Source organism: Leptodactylus fuscus, chromosome 1 (assembly GCF_031893055.1).
Source record: "Leptodactylus fuscus isolate aLepFus1 chromosome 1, aLepFus1.hap2, whole genome shotgun sequence".
Classification (NCBI taxonomy): Eukaryota; Metazoa; Chordata; class Amphibia; order Anura; family Leptodactylidae; genus Leptodactylus; species Leptodactylus fuscus.
The window spans coordinates 215,751,878-215,770,369 of NC_134265.1; the positions used below are offsets into that span (position 1 = coordinate 215,751,878).

The 18,492-nt window shown below is 43.5% G+C and overlaps 1 protein-coding gene across 1 annotated transcript in view; it reads left to right on the forward strand.

Moving 5' to 3' along the window:
- LONP1 (lon peptidase 1, mitochondrial) overlaps nucleotides 1-18,492 on the forward strand; it is a 75,899-nt gene that overhangs the window by 21,161 nt on the left and 36,246 nt on the right. The window contains exons 9-11 of the mRNA XM_075282964.1: nucleotides 7,014-7,152; nucleotides 9,323-9,501; nucleotides 14,024-14,111. Of these exons, the coding sequence (XP_075139065.1) occupies nucleotides 7,014-7,152; nucleotides 9,323-9,501; nucleotides 14,024-14,111 (406 nt within the window). The remainder of the gene's footprint in view (nucleotides 1-7,013; nucleotides 7,153-9,322; nucleotides 9,502-14,023; nucleotides 14,112-18,492) is intronic.

Below are 18,492 nucleotides of genomic sequence, written 5' to 3' on the forward strand. Positions count from 1 at the left end.
TCTGTGGAAAAGGGTATCACTCATCTGAGCCAACACTTTTTGTATTCTCCGTGTCTGCCTCCTAGTGGCTGGCCCTATACCCATATTGCTGAGTCCCCCAATGAATGCAACAGGAAATGGATTTTAGAGTAAAAATAGAATTTTTTTTCCCCATACTTTGTATAGAATTCTATTTTAACCCCTTCCCGACATCCACCGTACTATTACAGCAGATATCAGGTGTTTAAACTTGGCGGTTGCTTGGGAGCCAGGCCGCCGACATAGCCGCCGTGTGTCTGTGCGCACCGATCACCCCTCTGGCGCCTTGGTCAAAGCTGGCAATGACGCCATTTCCATGCGATCGCCAGGATCCAGTTGTCATGACAGCTACATAGCTACTCTATGTAGCCTGCAATAGAATTGCAGGGGTTTTTTTTGCAAAGCATTGCATTGGTGATCAGACCCCCTGGGGTTCAAGACCCCTAGTGGCTCTAAGAAATGCGTAAAAAAAAAATGTTTTATTAAAAAGGAAAAATAAATAAATAAAAAAAAAGTTAGTCTCCCTCCTTTCCCTCGAGCACGTATAAAAGTACTTAAATGCTGTGAAACACATACACATTAAGTATCCATGTGTCTAAAAACACCCGGTCTACAAATCTATAAAAATATTTTTCCCATATGGTAAATGCCGTAGCAGTAAAAAAAAATAAAATTAAAAGTGCCAAATCACTGTTTTTTTTTCAGTGTTTAAATTTGAATAAAAGTGATCAAAGCAATAGTAATTCCCCGATCGAATACCACGCGGCAAAAGAAGTAAAAATTCATATCCCCTCCCACCTTCCCTGGCGCGCTTTTTGCACCAATAACTGTGCAGGGGAGGTGGGACAGGAACTACGACAACGGAGGCATTGAAAAAAATTGAAAAAACCCATTGGCTGCCGAAAACATGTGACCTCCGTTTTATAGTCAGCGCCATCTTCGTCACATTTGCGGTGAGAGATAAGGAGAGAAAGAGATCTGCTGAGGGCTAGATAGGTATGAGCTTCTAGTAGGCAGGGAAAAACGGAACAAAAATAACAGCTCTTTTCAGAGCTATATACTGCAGGGAGAGGAGTCGAGCTTTCCATCGAGTGTCCCCCCAAAACAGGGATACAGAGCAAATAGGTCCGGCTATATACCCTCAACCCAGCTTTCCAGGCAGTGTCCCACCAAACACCTAACAGGGATACAGAGCATTAAGTCTGGCTATATATGCTCAACCCAGCTTTCCAGGCAGTGTCACCCCAAACACCTAACAGGGATACAGAGCATTAAGTCCGACTATATATGATCAACCCAGCTTTGTAGGAAGTGTCCCCCCAAAACAGGGATACAGCGCAATTAGGTCCGTCTATATACGCTCAACCCAGCTTTACAGGAGGTGTGTCCCCCCCCATATACCTAACAGGGATACAGAGCATTAAGTCCGGCTATATATGCTCAACCCAGCTTTCCACTGTGTCCCCCCAAGCATCTAACAGGGATACAGAGTAATTCAGTCCGGCTATATACGCTTAACCCAGCTTTACAGGTGGTGTCCCCCCATATACCTAACAGGGATACAGAGCATTAAGTCCAGCTATATACGCTCAACCCAGCTTTGCAGGCATTGTCCCCCCAAAACAGGGATACAGAGCAATTGGGTCTGGCTATATATGCTCAATTGGGTCCGGCTATAAATGCAGATGGGAAGCAAAGTTGCGGTCAACCAACAGCGTCTCCCGTGCTTACTGCTCTGTAGCAGCAAGCATTGTGCTTCCCCACAGTCCCCGGCTTGATGGCCACATTAAGTAAGGTGCAGGGCACAAACCTAGCTAGACCCGAGCACCAGGAACAGGTGTTAGGGGGCGTTCACACTACCGTCAGTGTCCGACAGGTAGTGTCCGCTGCTAATGTCCATTCAAAATCTTGTGTGGACAGTAGCAGCGGACACTAGCTGTGTCCGTGACATTTTTCATTCATTTAAATGGAGATCGGGTGCATTGTTTTACACTCAGTGCCTGTCCTTAAGTGTCCGTTCCTAAAGATGTCCGACTTTTCAAGCAGACAGAAAAAACCTACATGTCGGATTTTGCTGTCCGCTTGAAAAGTTGGAAATCTTTAGGAACGGACACTTAAGGACTGGCAAGGAGTGTAAAACAATGCACCCGATCTCCATTTAAATGAATGAAAAATGTCACGGACAGAGCTAGTGTCCGCTGCTAATGTCCATGCTAGATTTTGAACGGACATTAGCAGCCGACACTACCTGTCGGACACTGACGGTAGTGTGAACGCTCCCTTACAATGGCTGGCGGATAATGCTTCCCACACATTCTTCACCAGCCAGTCAGCCTCTACCTCAACTCCTCCTGCCCAATCTTCCCAGCAAAGTAATCCCACCTTTCCCACCTCCCAGGAGCTGTTTTCGGGTCCATTCACTGTCCCTCTCTCTGTCCCACCACGTCCCGAATCACAGGAGGTACCAAATGAGTTTCTGTGTCCTGATGCCCAAACACTGGAGCATCCGCTATCTCCTGTTGTTGTTGACCAGCAATCCGCCCTCAGTGAGGACGATGACAAGACACCGTTGCCTTTAGGGAAGTCTGTTGCCATGGTCAGTGTGCAGGTGGAGGAGCCGATAGAGGAATTGCAAGAGTAGGTGGTGGACGACGAGGACACTGACCCGACCTGGACAGGGGAGATGTCAAGCGGGGAAAGCAGTGCAGATGTGGAGGGAAGTGCAGCACCAAAGAGGATGGCTAGAGGCAGAGGCATGTCCAGAGGCAGAGGACAGCTGCTTCACTGAAGCCAGGCCATAGCCAGCAGGGCCCAAAATGTTCCCTATTCTAGCCAGCCTAGAAAAATTCCCACATCGAGGCCACGGTCTTCGGTGTTGTGGAGATTTTTTTAATGTATGTGCGGAGGACAAATATAGTGCGGTTTGCACACTTTGCAACTCAAAACTGAGTAGGGGCTCTGAAAAGAGCAAACTTACGACCACTGCCATGTGCCGTCATTTGGAATGCAAGCACTGGGCTAAGTGGGAGAGGGCAAACGCAGGACAACTGTTGTCCGGCGTTGCCGCCACTGCCTCTCCCACTGTTGCCAGTGCTGGCGCTGCAGTCCAGACCAGCAGCCAGGACACCTCCACATCTGCCTCCGCCACTTTGGAGACTTCTCCCTCATCCTCCCCTTTTCCTGCCTCAGCTCCTTCTCCTACCTCAGTTCCTTCTCCTGCACCATCATGCGCCTCATCCCAGCAACCCACCATCTTCCAGACGTTTGAGCGCAGGCAAAAATACAGTGCTACCCACCACCATACACAAGCTTTAAACGGGCACATCTCCAAACTCCTAGCCCAGGCGATGTTGCAGTTCCGTCTTGTGGAAACTCAAGCCATCCGTGACCTGATGGCAAGTGCGGCACCTCGCTATGCCGTCCCTAGCTGTCACTACTTCTCCCGCTGTGCCGTCCCCACCTTGCACCAGCATGTGTCACACAACATCAGGCGGGCCCTAAGTTCCGCGCTTTGCACAAAGGTCCACTTGACCACCGGCACGTGGACAAGTTCATGCGGACAGGAACGCTACATTTCACTGACGGCACACTGGGTGAATGTAGTTGAGGCTGGGACCCGGTCACAAACTCGGGCGGTCTATCTCATTTTCCCACCCGACATTCCTGGAAGGGCCTCTGAACCACTACCCTTCACCTCCGCCATTACATCGACCCCAGCTACTTGCTGGAAACGCTGCAGCACTGGCGTGGGTAGACGTCAGCAGGCCGTGCTGAAGTTCATCAACTTGGGGGACAGACAACACACTGCCTCCGAGGTGAGGGATGCCCTCCTCGATGAGACGTCAACATGATTTTCGCTGCTGCACCTGTGCCCAGGCATGGTCGTGTGTGATAACGGACGGAACCTGGTAGCTGCTCTGGAGCTTGCCAACCTCCAACATGTTCCATGCCTGGCCCACGTTTTCAATTTAGTGGTGCAACGGTTTTTAAAAACATACCCAAATTTACCCGAGCTACTGGTGAAAGTGTGGTGCTTGTGCGCCCACTTTCGCAAGTCTACAGTAGCTACAGGAGGCTAGTGGGGAAGTTAATTGCGTTCCATTGCTGCAGCGCAGATGGGGCGAAATGGAGGAGGAAGAGGAGGAAATGGAGAGTGACCATTCCGGTGGGGGCAGCGAAGTCATGCCAAGTAACACTCTAGCACACATGGCTGAATTCATGTTGGGGTGATTTTTCAACTGACAAACGCATTGTCAAAATCCTGGAGAGCAACCACTACTGGATTTTTGCAATCCTTGACCCCCAGTATAAAAATATCTACTTTTATTCCGGTAGAGGGGAGGGCCAGTCGCACCAGTGATTGCCACAAGCAACTGGTGCAGAATATGATGGAGATGTTTCCATCAACTCTCGGCGGCAGAGAAGAGAGTTCCTCCAACAGGCTAACTGCCGCCATACGGTACACACCCACCAGGAGCACACTCTCCAAGGTCTATGACATGTTAATGGCACCCCCTCGCCAAACTACCGCCACTGAGGGGCCTATTGTCACCAGGAGGGACAAGTATAGGCGCATGTTGCAGGAGTACCTGGCCGACCCCAGCCCTGTCCTCTCCGATCCGTCTGCGCCCTATACTTATTGGGTCTCCAAGTTGGACTTGTGGCTGGAACTTGCGCTGTACGCATTGGAGGTCTTTTCCTGCCCTGCCGCCAGCGTGCTTTCGGAAAGGGTCTTCAGCGCAGCCGGTGGCATAATTACGGATAAGCGCAGCCGGCTATCAGCTGACAGTGCTGACTGGCTGCTGTTGATCAAAATGAACAGCCACTGGATAGACCCATCATTTTCATGTCCACCGGTGTCAAGCACCCCGACATGTGTGTGCTCACCCTCTACAATTCCTCCTCCTTCTCCTCCTCATACTCCTCCATCATCAGCGTTGCACAATTCTGCTCCTACTAGGCTCAATCCACCCTGATTCCCCCAAACTCTGCTGGTTAGAGGCTCTACTCACTCCAAGGGCCAAAAACACTGCTGGTGCAAGGCTCAATAAACCCCAAGGGCCAAAAACACTGCTGGTGCAAGGCAGAAGTAAGTTAAAAGGCCTAAAACTCTGCTGGTAAAAGGCTTAAGTCACCTGAAGGGCCTGAATCTCTGCTGGTAGCTCACCTTAAGGGCCTCTAACTTAATTTGGAAGGGCTCACGTTAAGGGCCAGAAAAGTGAATTTTTGAAGGTCTTACCTCATCTCACAGACACACACACACATCCACAATGACAGTTAAGGGTGGGTACTGTTGGATTTCCCATTGCCTATGCCATCTGTGGTTGTCATGGGCAACGTGATTTAAAGGGGTGCTTGGTAATGTTTCTTTAGCTTAAAAATTTGGGTTTCTGTCCATCCAATTCGGGAGGAAAGAAGGTTTCCAGGTATGTTCCCACTTTCATAGATGTTTTTTTGAGTGTGGAAAGTGTGTAGTTGATAGGCTGTGATGGTGGGGTAAAACTGTGACTTGGGCGTGTTAGATTCCCCCAGACATGCTTCCCTGCTGTCCCAATTTCATTGCAGAGATGTTGGCATCATTTCCTGAGGTGTCATAGTGGACTTGGTGACCCTCCTGAGTCAAATTATGGGTTCCACTGAAACTAAGCATTTTTCCCCATAGACTATAATGGGGTTTGATATTTGTTCGAATATCGACTATTTCACTGTTCGCTCATCTCTGTCTATATATAGAAAAGTGAGTAAATCAGTAAACGGTTAGGTTTGTAACATCTGAATACTTTACTATAAAAAACAAACAAACAGAGGCTAATAGAGCGTTGGAACGTGTTGGGTGAATGGAACTATAACACATAGGCCAATAGTTTTTACAAACATGATGTAAACAGAGCCCTAATGCCATAACTTTGTTTTTTTTGTTTTTTTTTTTGTATTTTATGTCTTATTAAACCAGGTTCACAGGCACTTCCTGGCACAGTTACTGGGGTTTTCTGACATAGATATAGAGATATATAAATAAATAATGTGCAGAAATATTTTTTTTCTAATTGAGAACATATGAAATTTCCCTACACTTTTGCAGAATTGAGGGACCAGCACTTTTTTTTTTACTATCACTTCTTTACTTCTGATAGGAATTGTGCTCATGTCTTCAGTTGTTAGCCACGCCCACATGAACATAATGTAATTCCTGATGAAAGCCATTTTTGTCTAAACTTTGACTAGGAGGAGTTGGGAGCTTGTCCTGATCACCAGACAAGCCAGCTTTTACTTTATACATTAATAGTGTGATCATAATCAGCAAGGACAGGTAGATTAATTAATTTATTTTAACTATTCAAGCCTCTCCCCTGCCTTCATTATTAATTCTTCGAGTAGAGGGAGGGTTTTATGGGCACTAATAGGCTGACAGCATACTGGATGTATAGGGAGAAGAGAAGAGCAACATGTGCAATAAAATGTGAATGCTTGATCAGCAGTACCACGCAGTTGTCTGCTCAGACACTGTGTTCTTATGTTGCTTTTTTTTTACCCAAGAATAAGAAAACACTTTTTTATTTTTTTATTATTTTTTTTTTGATCAATGTATGCTGTTTTTTAAAAAAACATTTGCAGGTTTCAACATCAGCAAGACAAACGACAGGAAGAGGAGTGTAGTGGGCATCAATTAAAAACTGCTAGGATGTGTAATGGGCAGATGCTGGGGTAGGCTGCTTGGAAAAACACTGACCCTCCCACAACCAGGAAGTATTGCTTGACCCTTAAAATATAAGGAATGGTAAAAATGGTACACACATGTAATCAGTTGTCTGTTTATTCATATAAAAATTTCCTGCCTTTAGTTACGTTTTATTAGCCCCGGGAAACCCCTTTAAAGCAGAGAAAGAATGCACTAAAGCAGAAAACATGTAGAGCACCATGTATACAGAAAGTGAGTTAAGCAATCAAACAATGAAGTGATGGTACAGGACTTAATGCTATTTGTCTGTTTACAGTGTAACAAGAAATTACTTGGATTGGTTAACATCCATACCCTGGGGGAAGTATAGCCAAGAGAACTTGGATCTGCGGACAGCTGAAAAAGTTTTGGAAGAAGATCACTATGGGATGGAAGATGTCAAGAAGAGAATTCTTGTAAGATTTTGCTAGAATCTAGAAGTTTCCAGGATTCCTCACTGCTTTTATTGTAAAGAATATACAAACCTACTTTATTCATAATATTGTGAGTTCCCCATTATTATAAATCATTAGAATTAGAATTATCTCTTAGGGGGTGTTCACACTACCGTCGGTGTCCGACAGCTAGTGTCCGCTGCTAATGTCCGTTCAAAATATTGCGTGGACATTAGCAGCGGACACTAGCTGTGTTGTGACATTTTGCATTCATTTAAATGGAGATCGGGTGTGTTCTTTTACAGTCCGTGCCTGTCCTTAACTGTCTGTTCCCAAAGATGTCCGACTTTTCAAGCAGACAGAAATAACCTACATGTTGGGTTTTGCTGCCCGCTTGAAAAGTCGGACATTCTTTGGGAACGGACAGTTAAGGACAGGCACAGACTGTAAAAGAACGCACCCGATCTCCATTTAAATGAATGCAAAATGTCACGACACAGCTTGTGTCCGCTCCTAATGTCCACACAAGATTTTGCAGACTTTAGCAGTGGACACTAGCTGTCGGACACCGACGGTAGTGTGAACGCTCCCATACATTTTTATTTTGTTTTGAACTGTCTGGGTGCTACAATTCACCCTTTTTATTTAAAACTCCAGGACAATATTACCAAACCAAAATTGGCAGGCCTCTGCTAAATTAATCTTAAAATTTTACTGTAATAATTCAGGGCAAGTAACAGTAGTGCTTTAATCTGCACATGGTTTTGGTAATCTGTAAAGAGATTGTTCCATCAGAGACCACTCCTTTCAAAATGTAGCTCTGTCAAAGTCATGCCATCTGTGGATAAGTGAACCGGTTTTGATGAAACTACTCCATTTTTCTCAACTCTAACATCCATGTTCCTTAAGGAGTAAGGCTGCAGTTCTTTCAAAGTCTCTTCCTAGCACTTGGTTCAAGCTCTTTCATGTTTAAAGGGATTCTACCATTAAACTACTTTTTTTTTTTTTCTAATTACCACGTCGGAATAGCCTTAAGAAAGGCTATTCGTCTCCTACCTTTAGACGTGGTCGCCGCCGCGTCGTTCCGTAGAAATACCGGTTTTAGCCGGTATGCAAATGAGCTCTCCGCAGCAATGAGGGCGGGCCCCAGCGCTGAAACACCGATGAGCACATCCCCATTGCTGCCCGAGAGCTCTTTCCTGCACCACCTCCTTCTTCTGCAGCAACTCCGCCTCTTCTGGCTTTTCTTGCTCTTGTAGTTCTATACAGGAGCATAGAGAGGCCACCCAAAAATGGCCGCCGGCCGGCTCTTGTATTGAACTGCAAGAGCGACTACCCAAAAATGGCTGGCGGCCATTTTTGGGTAGCCGCTCTTGCAGTTCAATACAGGAGCCGGCCGGCAGCCATTTTGGGGTAGCCGCTCTTGCAGTTCAATACAGGAGCTGGCCGGCGGCCATTTTGGGGTGGCCTCTCTATGCTCCTGTATAGAACTACAAGAGCAAGAGAAGCCAGAAGAGGCAGAGTTGCTGCAGAAGAAGGAGGCGGCGCAGGAAAGAGCTCTCGGGTAGCAATGGAGACGCGCTCATCGGTGTGTCAGCGTTGGGGCCCGCCCTCATTGCTGCGGAGAGCTCATTTGCATACCGGTTAAAACCGGTATTTCTACGGAACGATGCGGCGGAGACCACGTCTAAAGGTAGGAGACGAATAGCCTTTCTTAAGGCTATTCTGACGTGTTCATTAGAAAAAAAGGTAGTTTAATGGTAGAATCCCTTTAAGCTGCAGCTTAGGTATGTGTGACCCATTTCCTGAAGAGACCTCCTTTTGTGACATGGATTCTAACGTAGATTGACATGTTTAAATGCCTTCTCTCCAACATAGACTTCACTTTTTAATCTCCTTTTTCTCTTCGGCCTAGTTGAAACAGGGTTAATAAAGATTTATATTGCATTAAACACTATATAACTGTAGACATCCAGAATCTACTATTATCTATAAGGTTCAAGATTAGGGCAAATTACTCACAGTGGTAGTTATCCTGGGGTTATCCTTCCACCCAGGTAAACTAAAAAGGAAAAAAATAAATGTCTTGTCTGATTAATGCCTTATATCTGACCACTGTGAAAGAAACTTTTCATCGATGCTAGTTATGCTTTGCTTCAAACATATTGAAACTTATTGCATTGTCTTTTAGGAATTCATTGCTGTGAGTCAGCTCAGGGGAAGTACACAGGGAAAGATTCTTTGCTTTTATGGTCCTCCAGGAGTAGGAAAAACAAGTATTGCTCGCTCAATTGCCCGTGCATTGAATAGAGAGTATTTTCGGTTCAGTGTGGGTGGAATGACTGATGTGGCTGAGATTAAGGGTCATAGGTGAGTTTTCAACCTCCTTGAGTTTATGGAACAGTACTGTTTTAATGCACAATCTAGTAGCCTGTACCAATGCTGTGTAAAGAAACTCCATATAACCTTTCTTGTTTTACAGGAGCTCTTAAGTTAGTTTTTGAGAGCTCCTATAAGTAGTTTGTATAGTAAGTAAGCCAATACAAGGAAAATGAATCGCGGAAATAAGTTGGGGGTGAGGTTTAGCTGTACATTTTGTTAGTATTACATCTTAATTTATATTGTCTGTGTGTCTTTGTTGCTATGATCTGTTCTACTATTGAATACACCCAGTATAGCAGCATTTGGTCAGTATATGTAATCTAAAACCAGGAGTGGAACCTACAATGAGAAAAGTGTATCATCTAAAAACATGCAGTCATCTCTCTGATCAGTGCAGAAAAGAGAGAAGGTGTCTGCCATGTAATGACAACATTCTATTAGGTACTTTATCGAAATCTGTATCACATCATCAGTGACATAGCTATTACAGCAGGATGGAGGATTGGCTCAGAATCTCTGTTCATTTGTGACTCTATTGTCAGTGCTGAGATGACTAATTGAGGAGGATGTACAGGGAGTTAGGCAGATCTTTAGCTGGCTGTTAAGCTAGAGTATCACACGTTGGGGGCGGTGAGTTTAAACTGCCAAAAGTTCTAGATGTAATCAAACACATTGATTTTTATAGCAGTGGGTACAAACCTTTGGAACGGAGTTTCACACTTTTACTTTTTTTTTTTTTTTTTTTTATATATTGACATCAGATACTTTTTCATATAATCCACTCTCCAGGTAAAATTAGTTCAGCACCAAGCCAAAAAAATGTTTTTATAAAATATAACGTTTAATCTTCATAAATAAAAAAAAAAAAAAAAAAAAAAGAATCCATAGGTTCGGGAATCAACAGGAAAACATGCCTATGCATTTTGGGACAACATGTCCCTTACTCATGGAATAAATTCAAACACACAGTATTTAAAAATGAGATACCACACTACCTTGGATCACAGCACAATCATATTAGAAAAAGCCAAATACTTATATAACAAATGGGTATTTGCATCATTTAATACCAAACAAAGACCATCATGAAAAAATCCCCAAAAAAGAACATACAAAAATCCCACCATAAGATAAGATAATCCTGTAATAGTTCCACCATGTTACAGCAGAATAGATAATACAATATACAAATACAAAAACTCTTCACTTAGCTCGGTGTTGGTTGTACAGCCTAACTGCGGAAGGAAAGACTTCTCATAGCACTCCTTCTCACATTTAGGGTAAAGCAGTGCTAACACCACACAAAATAAACATTAAACACGAGAACAAAACAAAATCAGACATTGCAGTAAATAAATATTGTTAAATTTAAACAATGTTAGATAATGTCATATTATATTAAACACAAATACAAACAAGTTATGAACAATAAAACATTAAACAAAAATATGGTTATGAATGGACTTAACCTTCGCTGCACATATATGATCAAATGTAACAAAATGTAGGTGGTGGTTAATGGATTCCCAGAGTTAAACAGGAAGTAGTAACCAGTCACATGATATATCACGACTGATAAAAGTGGCATATTCAAAAAGAATTATAAGTCAATTTGTCAAAGAAATAGTTTAAGTATACATCGCTGTTTTTCAGTGCATCACATAATCAAACGGTGTGTGTGACTGTTCAAGATGGTACGATTTATTATCTTGTCCAAAGCACCAGGAAGCCAGAAAAAAATTCAGAATGCGATAAAATTGAGAAAAAAAAAGCTGTACTGCTGTTTTATGTTTATTTTTTTGTTTGTTTTCTGTTTCTTATGGCTTCCACTCTGCAGTAAAAATGCTATGTTTATACCAAGTTTATCTAGTTTTCATTTTTTAATAACGTTACAAAAATTCTAAGTTTTGAAGAAAAAAACATTCTTTGAATCACCATATTCTGTATTGCAGTGTGTGGTAGATTTTCTATGTAACTATTGAAGCCTGCTGCAGGCAGGCTTTAGTAGTTACATTATTATGGCAGGGCTAGAAGCCTTCAGAAGGCCCCAGGCTGCCATTGTAAGCAATAACACCCCAGGGGGCAATCACGGGAGTTGGGGGTTGGCTGTCCCATTACCGAACATCACATAGAAAGTGATAGTAACCACTCAGATGCCGTGGCTGCATTTAACCACGGCATCGGAATGATTAAATGCCTGTGAACAGAGTTATCTCTGATCACTGGCAATGTTACCATGTCTGCTTTATGAAACGGTAAAGACCCTGCAGCTAGCGCAGCTGCATTGTTCCAGAGCAGTTGCCATATTCATCGACATGTACCAAGACGTAACTGTACAACCTGGTGCACTTAACAACTTCAGTGCCGGGCCAATTTGTGGTCCAGGACCAGACACATTTTAGGTTTATTTTGTATGTGCGGTCTTGAGGTCTGAAACATTTTTCTCATATGTCTCCGTCAACTAAATTTTGCGTCTTTTTTCAGGGACACATAGGGCTTTATTTTTATGTTGTTTTTATTTTCAAATGTGTTTTAATTTTTTTTTTTTTTATATCCGGGAAAATATAAACAAAATAGGAGGGAAATTGTGTCTGGTTTTCAATTTTTTTTTAAATTTAATTAACATAAAGTGTCACTGAAAAACTTTATAATATAGTTACGGTAATTTTTATTTTGTATGGTGTCGTCGGGGCTGGGGCTATAACCTTTAATAACGGAGTTTTATTAGCGTATTATTTTTTAAAAAATTTTAATTACATTTTCTTTTAAAAAAAACTTTATTATATTTTTACTTTATTTTTTATTTTTTTTCAGATTGTGTCCTCATAAGGTGATAAGAGACCTTTGGAGACATCTGATCACTTTTTTTTTTTTTTTTTTTTAAATTTTTTTTTTTTGTACTGGAGGCTGATTTCCCCTATAACTGGGGCTGGTACATTTAGCCCAGTTGCAGGAGAAATACAGCCTTCTGCACACTGTATATACAGCTTACTGAGCAGGACCCAGCAGCTCTGGTAAGACTCTGCTCCCGGCGGATCACGTGACCGCCGGGTCAGAGGGTGGCTGAATTATGGCAGTGTCCATAGCTGTGTATACAGTGCTCATTGAGCGCTGTATACACAGCGATCGAGAAGGCAGGCATAAATCTTCCCTGTCATCTCTCTGGGAGCTCCGGCTGAAGTTACAGCCGGCTCCCAGCTTCAGTAACTGCACGCTCTTAGTGCAGCTACTGTGTTCTGACTGGACGTACCGGTACGTCCTGTCAGAACTAGGCAACCACTTCCTGGACGTTTATAGTCTATGGGTGTTCTGGAAGTGGTTAAAGAGGACCTTTCACTGATTTGGGCACAGGCAGTTCTATATACTGCTGGAAAGCCGACAGTGAGTTGAATTCAGCGAATTCGGCTTTCCCCATCTGTGCCCCGGGTAAAGCGCTATCGGTTCTGGTACCGTAGCTCTTTACAGTCTGAAGGGCGTTTCTGATAGTCAGTCAGGGACGCCCTTCTTCACAGGAGCGCTTATCGCACTGTACAGTGTGAGCGGGGAGGAACTCCCCCTCCCCTCCTGATAATACTCTTCTATGGACGAGCACTATGAGCAGGTTCACACAGGTTCTCCGTTTTCCGCCTGAATGTCTGACTTTGTGTCTGGTTAAAAAAAAAAAAAATCAGTTTTGCCGCGGAGAGCACAGAACGCTTATAGGCGCTCATGGCCGGACACTTTCCGAACCCATTCAAATTAATGGGTTTGAAAAATGACTGCAGGTTTCCGTCTCCTGTCCAGTTTCGGGCAGGAAACTGAAACCTGCAAAATGGAGACAGAGGTGCAGATGTGAACCCGCGCTAATATGATTGTGTCAAGTGATGTGGGGGTGTGGCATCTTGTTTTTAAATACTGTGTTTTTAGTATGTCATTTTATACCATCAGTAAGGGTTCTCTCGAAACTATTTTAAAAATAAGCCGTGGCTTCCGCCTGAAGATAGGACATGTCGTTTCTTTTCTCCGCTAGCAGCAGCCCGCCGCTAGCGGAAAAAAGAAGCCCGGCGGTCTGCATAGACCACCATTGTAAAGGGGCGGATTTTGAAGCGAAATCCTCTGTCAAAATCCGCCCCTTTGCCGACGTGTGAATTAGCCCTAAAAGTTTTATATTTTCTAAAAACATCTTTTGGCTTGGTGCTGAAGTATTTTTATTCAGAGTGGATTTAATTCAAGTCTGTGGGACAAGACCTATGTTTTTCATTCCCTACAGCCTGGAGTTTGGATTTTGAATTAGACCTATATCTGTGAGCTCTTTTTGCGCTGTTTTTGTATGACTTCTTCATATAGCAAATGTTTTCAAATGTCAGGCAACTAAAACGTAACCATGTGTACCTAGACCATAATATGTACAAAGATGCTATTTTATTTAGTTTCTAATTAACTGCTATGATCATTACTTCTCCTTTGGTATAAGTTTGTATATGAATACACATTTACGATTTTAAAATATAGCATCTTAATTTCTTTACAGGAGAACGTATGTTGGGGCCATGCCAGGAAAAATTATCCAGTGCCTAAAGAAGACCAAAATTGAGAATCCTTTAATTCTTATTGATGAGGTTTGCAATGATTCTAGATGTTTGAGGTGTATAATGTTATCTCTTATCAAGTTTCCATTCTTTTCTGCTGTGTCTTAAATCACTACTGTTACATTGTTGACAGTCTTAAAACACATTATGTATATACTCGAGTACAAGACAACTTTTTCAGCACAGTTTTTATGTTGAAAAAGCCCCGCTCGGCTTATACTCGAGTCAGGATCCATGGAGCACAGAGACCTGCAAGAACCTGCATAAATTAAATGAAGGGGGAGGTCCTTTAGTGCTACTGCTCTGTGATTTGGCTTGTCATGTAGGTCATGTGACTGTGATGACATCAAAGGTCCTGTAGCCACTAGAATGTAACATCTGCAGATAAGTCAGTGGCCATTATGTGCAGGATTCATTGTGTCTTATAGACGATGTCTGTCGTATCGAGAAGAGGAAGCTGCAGTAAAGTGAAAGTAAAACACAGGTACCTGCTGGGGTTACTATTCCTAGTAATGTCAGGCATTTGGGGTTATTAATTTAGTTTCAGTAACTCCATGTGCCTCACATTAATAGCAGTTAACCCCATCATGTCCCTCAAATTAACCTCTGTGTGCCCCATATAAGGGTTACTAATATGTGAGAGACAGGGGGGTACTAATAAAGGACCTTAATTATGAAGATACCTAATTATTACCTCCATATGTCCCACATATCAGTAACTCTTGTGTGAGGCACACGGGGTTAATGTGAGTAACATGATGGGGTTAACTGCTATTACTATGACGCACGTGGAGTTACTAAGCTGTAATGCACATGACCAGACTTTTTATCTGCAATGGAGGATTCCCTCCCAGGCTTATACTCGAGTCAATACATTTTCCTATTTTTTTCGTTGTAAAATTAGGGGCCTCGGCTTATATTCGGGTCGGCTTATACTCAAGTATATACGGTAACTTTTTCATGGTATACACATCACTAAATTATAAAGTAGAGAAGAATTAAGCAACTGGAAAATTAAAGCAATTAAAAGTAAAGATCTTTCCGCAATAAAATATGTTCTTAAAGGGAAATTGACGCAAGCAAATTACCTAGTCTTTAAATCTCATTTTTAGACCATTTTGACTGCTTTGGGACAGTTTTCTAGGAATGCGCTATAACCTCTGCAGAAGGGATAGTTGAAAAGTTGTGAAATCACCTATTGAGACTGTTGGAATCTCTTGGGGACCTCACGAACAGAAACCTAATCTACTTTAAAAAAAAAAAAAAAAAAAAAGCAGATCCCATTCTATAAAGGGGTCTGCCTGGTTTCCGTCCAAAAAAGGTGGAAAAGTGCAGAGAGTGCAAGCAGGACTTTTCGCTCTGCATTTTTTAAATTAGATTCATGGATGGAAGCCCCGAATGGAGACTGAACTCAGATGTGAACCTAGCCTGACAGAAAACAGGAAGTCTCAGCATATCAACTGTCCGAATGTCTACGAACATGCTGGAGTTTAAGGAATTTTTCAAAATATTGATAACATGCAATATTTTTTAAAACCTCACCCAAAATTTTTAAACTTTAAAATTTTGTTTAAAACATTGCATCACTTTCTAGTGATTCATTCCTTTAAACCACTTCCGGGCCGCCCATCGGTATATACGTCCAGAAAATGGATGTCTAGTTCTGCAAGGATGCAATGGTACGTCCTTGTACTTTTCAGTAGCTGCACGAAATCGTGCAGCTGTTGAAATTGGGAGCAGTCTGTTACTACAACCAGAGCTCCCCTATAGAAGGTAGGGAAGGTTTATTATTCAATAAGCATTGCATACACCGCTATGGGAGCCACCATGATGCGGCTCCCCTCTGCCCTGGTGATCATGTGATCCACTGGGGACCAAACACTGTTAGAACTGCTGAGTCCTAAAAGACTCAGATGAGCTCAACAGTCATGGGCAGCAGGATGCATTCCTCCTGAAAATGGGGTTAAATGTACCAGCCCCAACCACAGGGGAAATCGACCTCCCTCACCAAAAATAATTTAAATAAAATACTTAAAATATAGAATACGTCAATAACATGCCCTTAACACAGGTGCTAACTCCACCCTTGATGAAACCATGCAAAATAAGTTACTGTATTGGAGAGGAAAAAATTTAAAAATTATTTTTTAGTAGCACTTTGTGCTGTTGAATAAAAAAAAATTAAAAGTTAAAAACACACGTTTTCTCTCCTGTTTTTGTTTATATTTTATATACCATATATACTTGAATATAAGCCGAGTTTTTCAGCCTTGGCCTATATTCAAATCATTACGATAATACCGTAGTTACAGAATCTGCATACAAAGACGGGGGCGGGTACCGGGCCGCAGCATCGCCACGCTGCTGGCAGAAGTCCCGGGCCTTCTGTACTTCTGTAGTTTGAAATGAACAGCATCGCCATGCTCCTGCCAGGAGCGTGGCGATGCTGCGGACCCGGCACCCGCCCTGGTGTCTGTATGCCGAGTCTGTAACTACGGTAGCTGTAGTCTGTAGTGGTCTGTAGCTATAATGGCGTTCCTGAGCACTGGAGTTACAGTGGAGATGCCCCCCCCCCCCCCCCCCCCCTATAAAACTAATACTATGAAACACATACATGTTAGGTATCCCTGTGTCCGAAAACACCCGCTCTACAAATCTATAAAAATATTTTCCCTGTACGGTATACGCCATAGCTGGAAAATAAAAGTTGTCTAACTGCCCCTTCCCTGAGACACTGTTCCCCCCCCCCCCCCCCACTTGGAATTCAGTCTGTCTATAGCCAGGCTGAATATAGGGTATCTGCAGTGCTCCTATTCCGTCGGGAAGGGGTCAATAGGAGCACTGCAGATACCCTATATTCAGCCAGGTTGAATTCCAAATGGGTGGAAAAAACCCCATTCCTCAAGCTCAGGGAAGGGACAGACAACCAAAACACCCCCTCCTCTTCCCCAGCACCCAGCAACTACTGCACCCAAAAACTCCGACCATTTTAATTTTTGAAATTTTCCAATAGCTGCTGCATTTCCTCCCTTTGGCTTATACTCGAGTCAATAAGTTTTCCCAGTTTTTTTTTGTGGTAAAATTAGGGGCCTCGGCTTGTATTCGAGTCGGCTTATACTCGAGTATATATGGTATGTATCACTGAAAAAAAGATGCTGAATTTAGTTGAACAGCTCAAATAAAAATGTTATAGCCCCTGCAAATACCAAAAACCCAAAAATGTGTCTGGTGATGAACCTGAAATTGGCCTGGTACTGAAGTGGTTAAAAAGCTAAAAAAAAAAAAAAAAAGGTTAAAAATAAAGAAAAAAAAAAATCCATATTTGTTTCTGCATTGTACAGCTAGATACAAGAGAGATGTCTGCTTACTGAGCTGTGGCTAATAATGAATGTTTATTACCTGGCCTTAGACTGTCCGTCACGTGACCATGGACAGATTTGTTATCCACTGGAAGTAAACTAGCAGAGATCTAGAAAACTGGGTCTATTTGATACAGTATATTCTAAATTAGTCTGTCATCAGGGTAAACCTGATGCTAATGCCTATAATCAGTGCCAGCAGGCTGACCGAGGTACCATTTTCACGGAAGTGCATGGGCAGCGACACTTAAGGGAGGATGGCTAGCTCCCGGAACGAGATCTGGGTCCCAGCGATCAATTGTGATGACAGCCGGGAGCCTATTAAAGGCTTCCAGACTTTTCTGGCATTAATTCACATCGCCCCTGAATCCTGATCGGCCAATAGCAGCGTTACCGGCACAGATCCAATGATACATAGCACCACATTAATCACAATTTTGCCTTTTTCCAACAAAAACCCATGATTCTACACTATTCCTAAAACACAGCTTTTATTTACTCATAACTAAAATAAGTTGAATACCGTATTTTTCGGACTATAAGACGCACTTTTTTTCCCCAAAATTTTGGGGGAAAAGAAGGGTGCGTCTTATAGTCTGAATGTGCCTGGCCTGGCACCCGCCGTAATAGAGAGGCGGATGCCGGGGAGGGATAGACGCCGGGGCCTGAGACATCGCTGCCCTGTCCTGCATGAAGCCAGCAGCGGGAGGAGTGATGCTATTCCGCTCCTCCGTGCCCCCGCCGCTGGCTTCAGGCAGGGCAGAGGAGCGATGTCTCAGGCCCCGGCGTCTATCCCTCCCCGGCATCCGCCTCTCTAGTACAGCGGATGCCGGGTCTGCAGTCTGTCAGCGGCCTCTTCTCCCCCGGGGCCGGTCCCCACCGGCCCCGTACCTGTAGAGTTGCAGGCCGGCTCCTGCGCGGCGATATCGCAGGAGCCGACCTGTTCGGGTGACAGCCGGGAGCCTAATGAGGCTCCCAGGCCTGTCACTGCTGTATTAGTATTGCGGCTGGTCTCTATGACCAGCCGTAATACTAATAGAGAGAATGTCCCA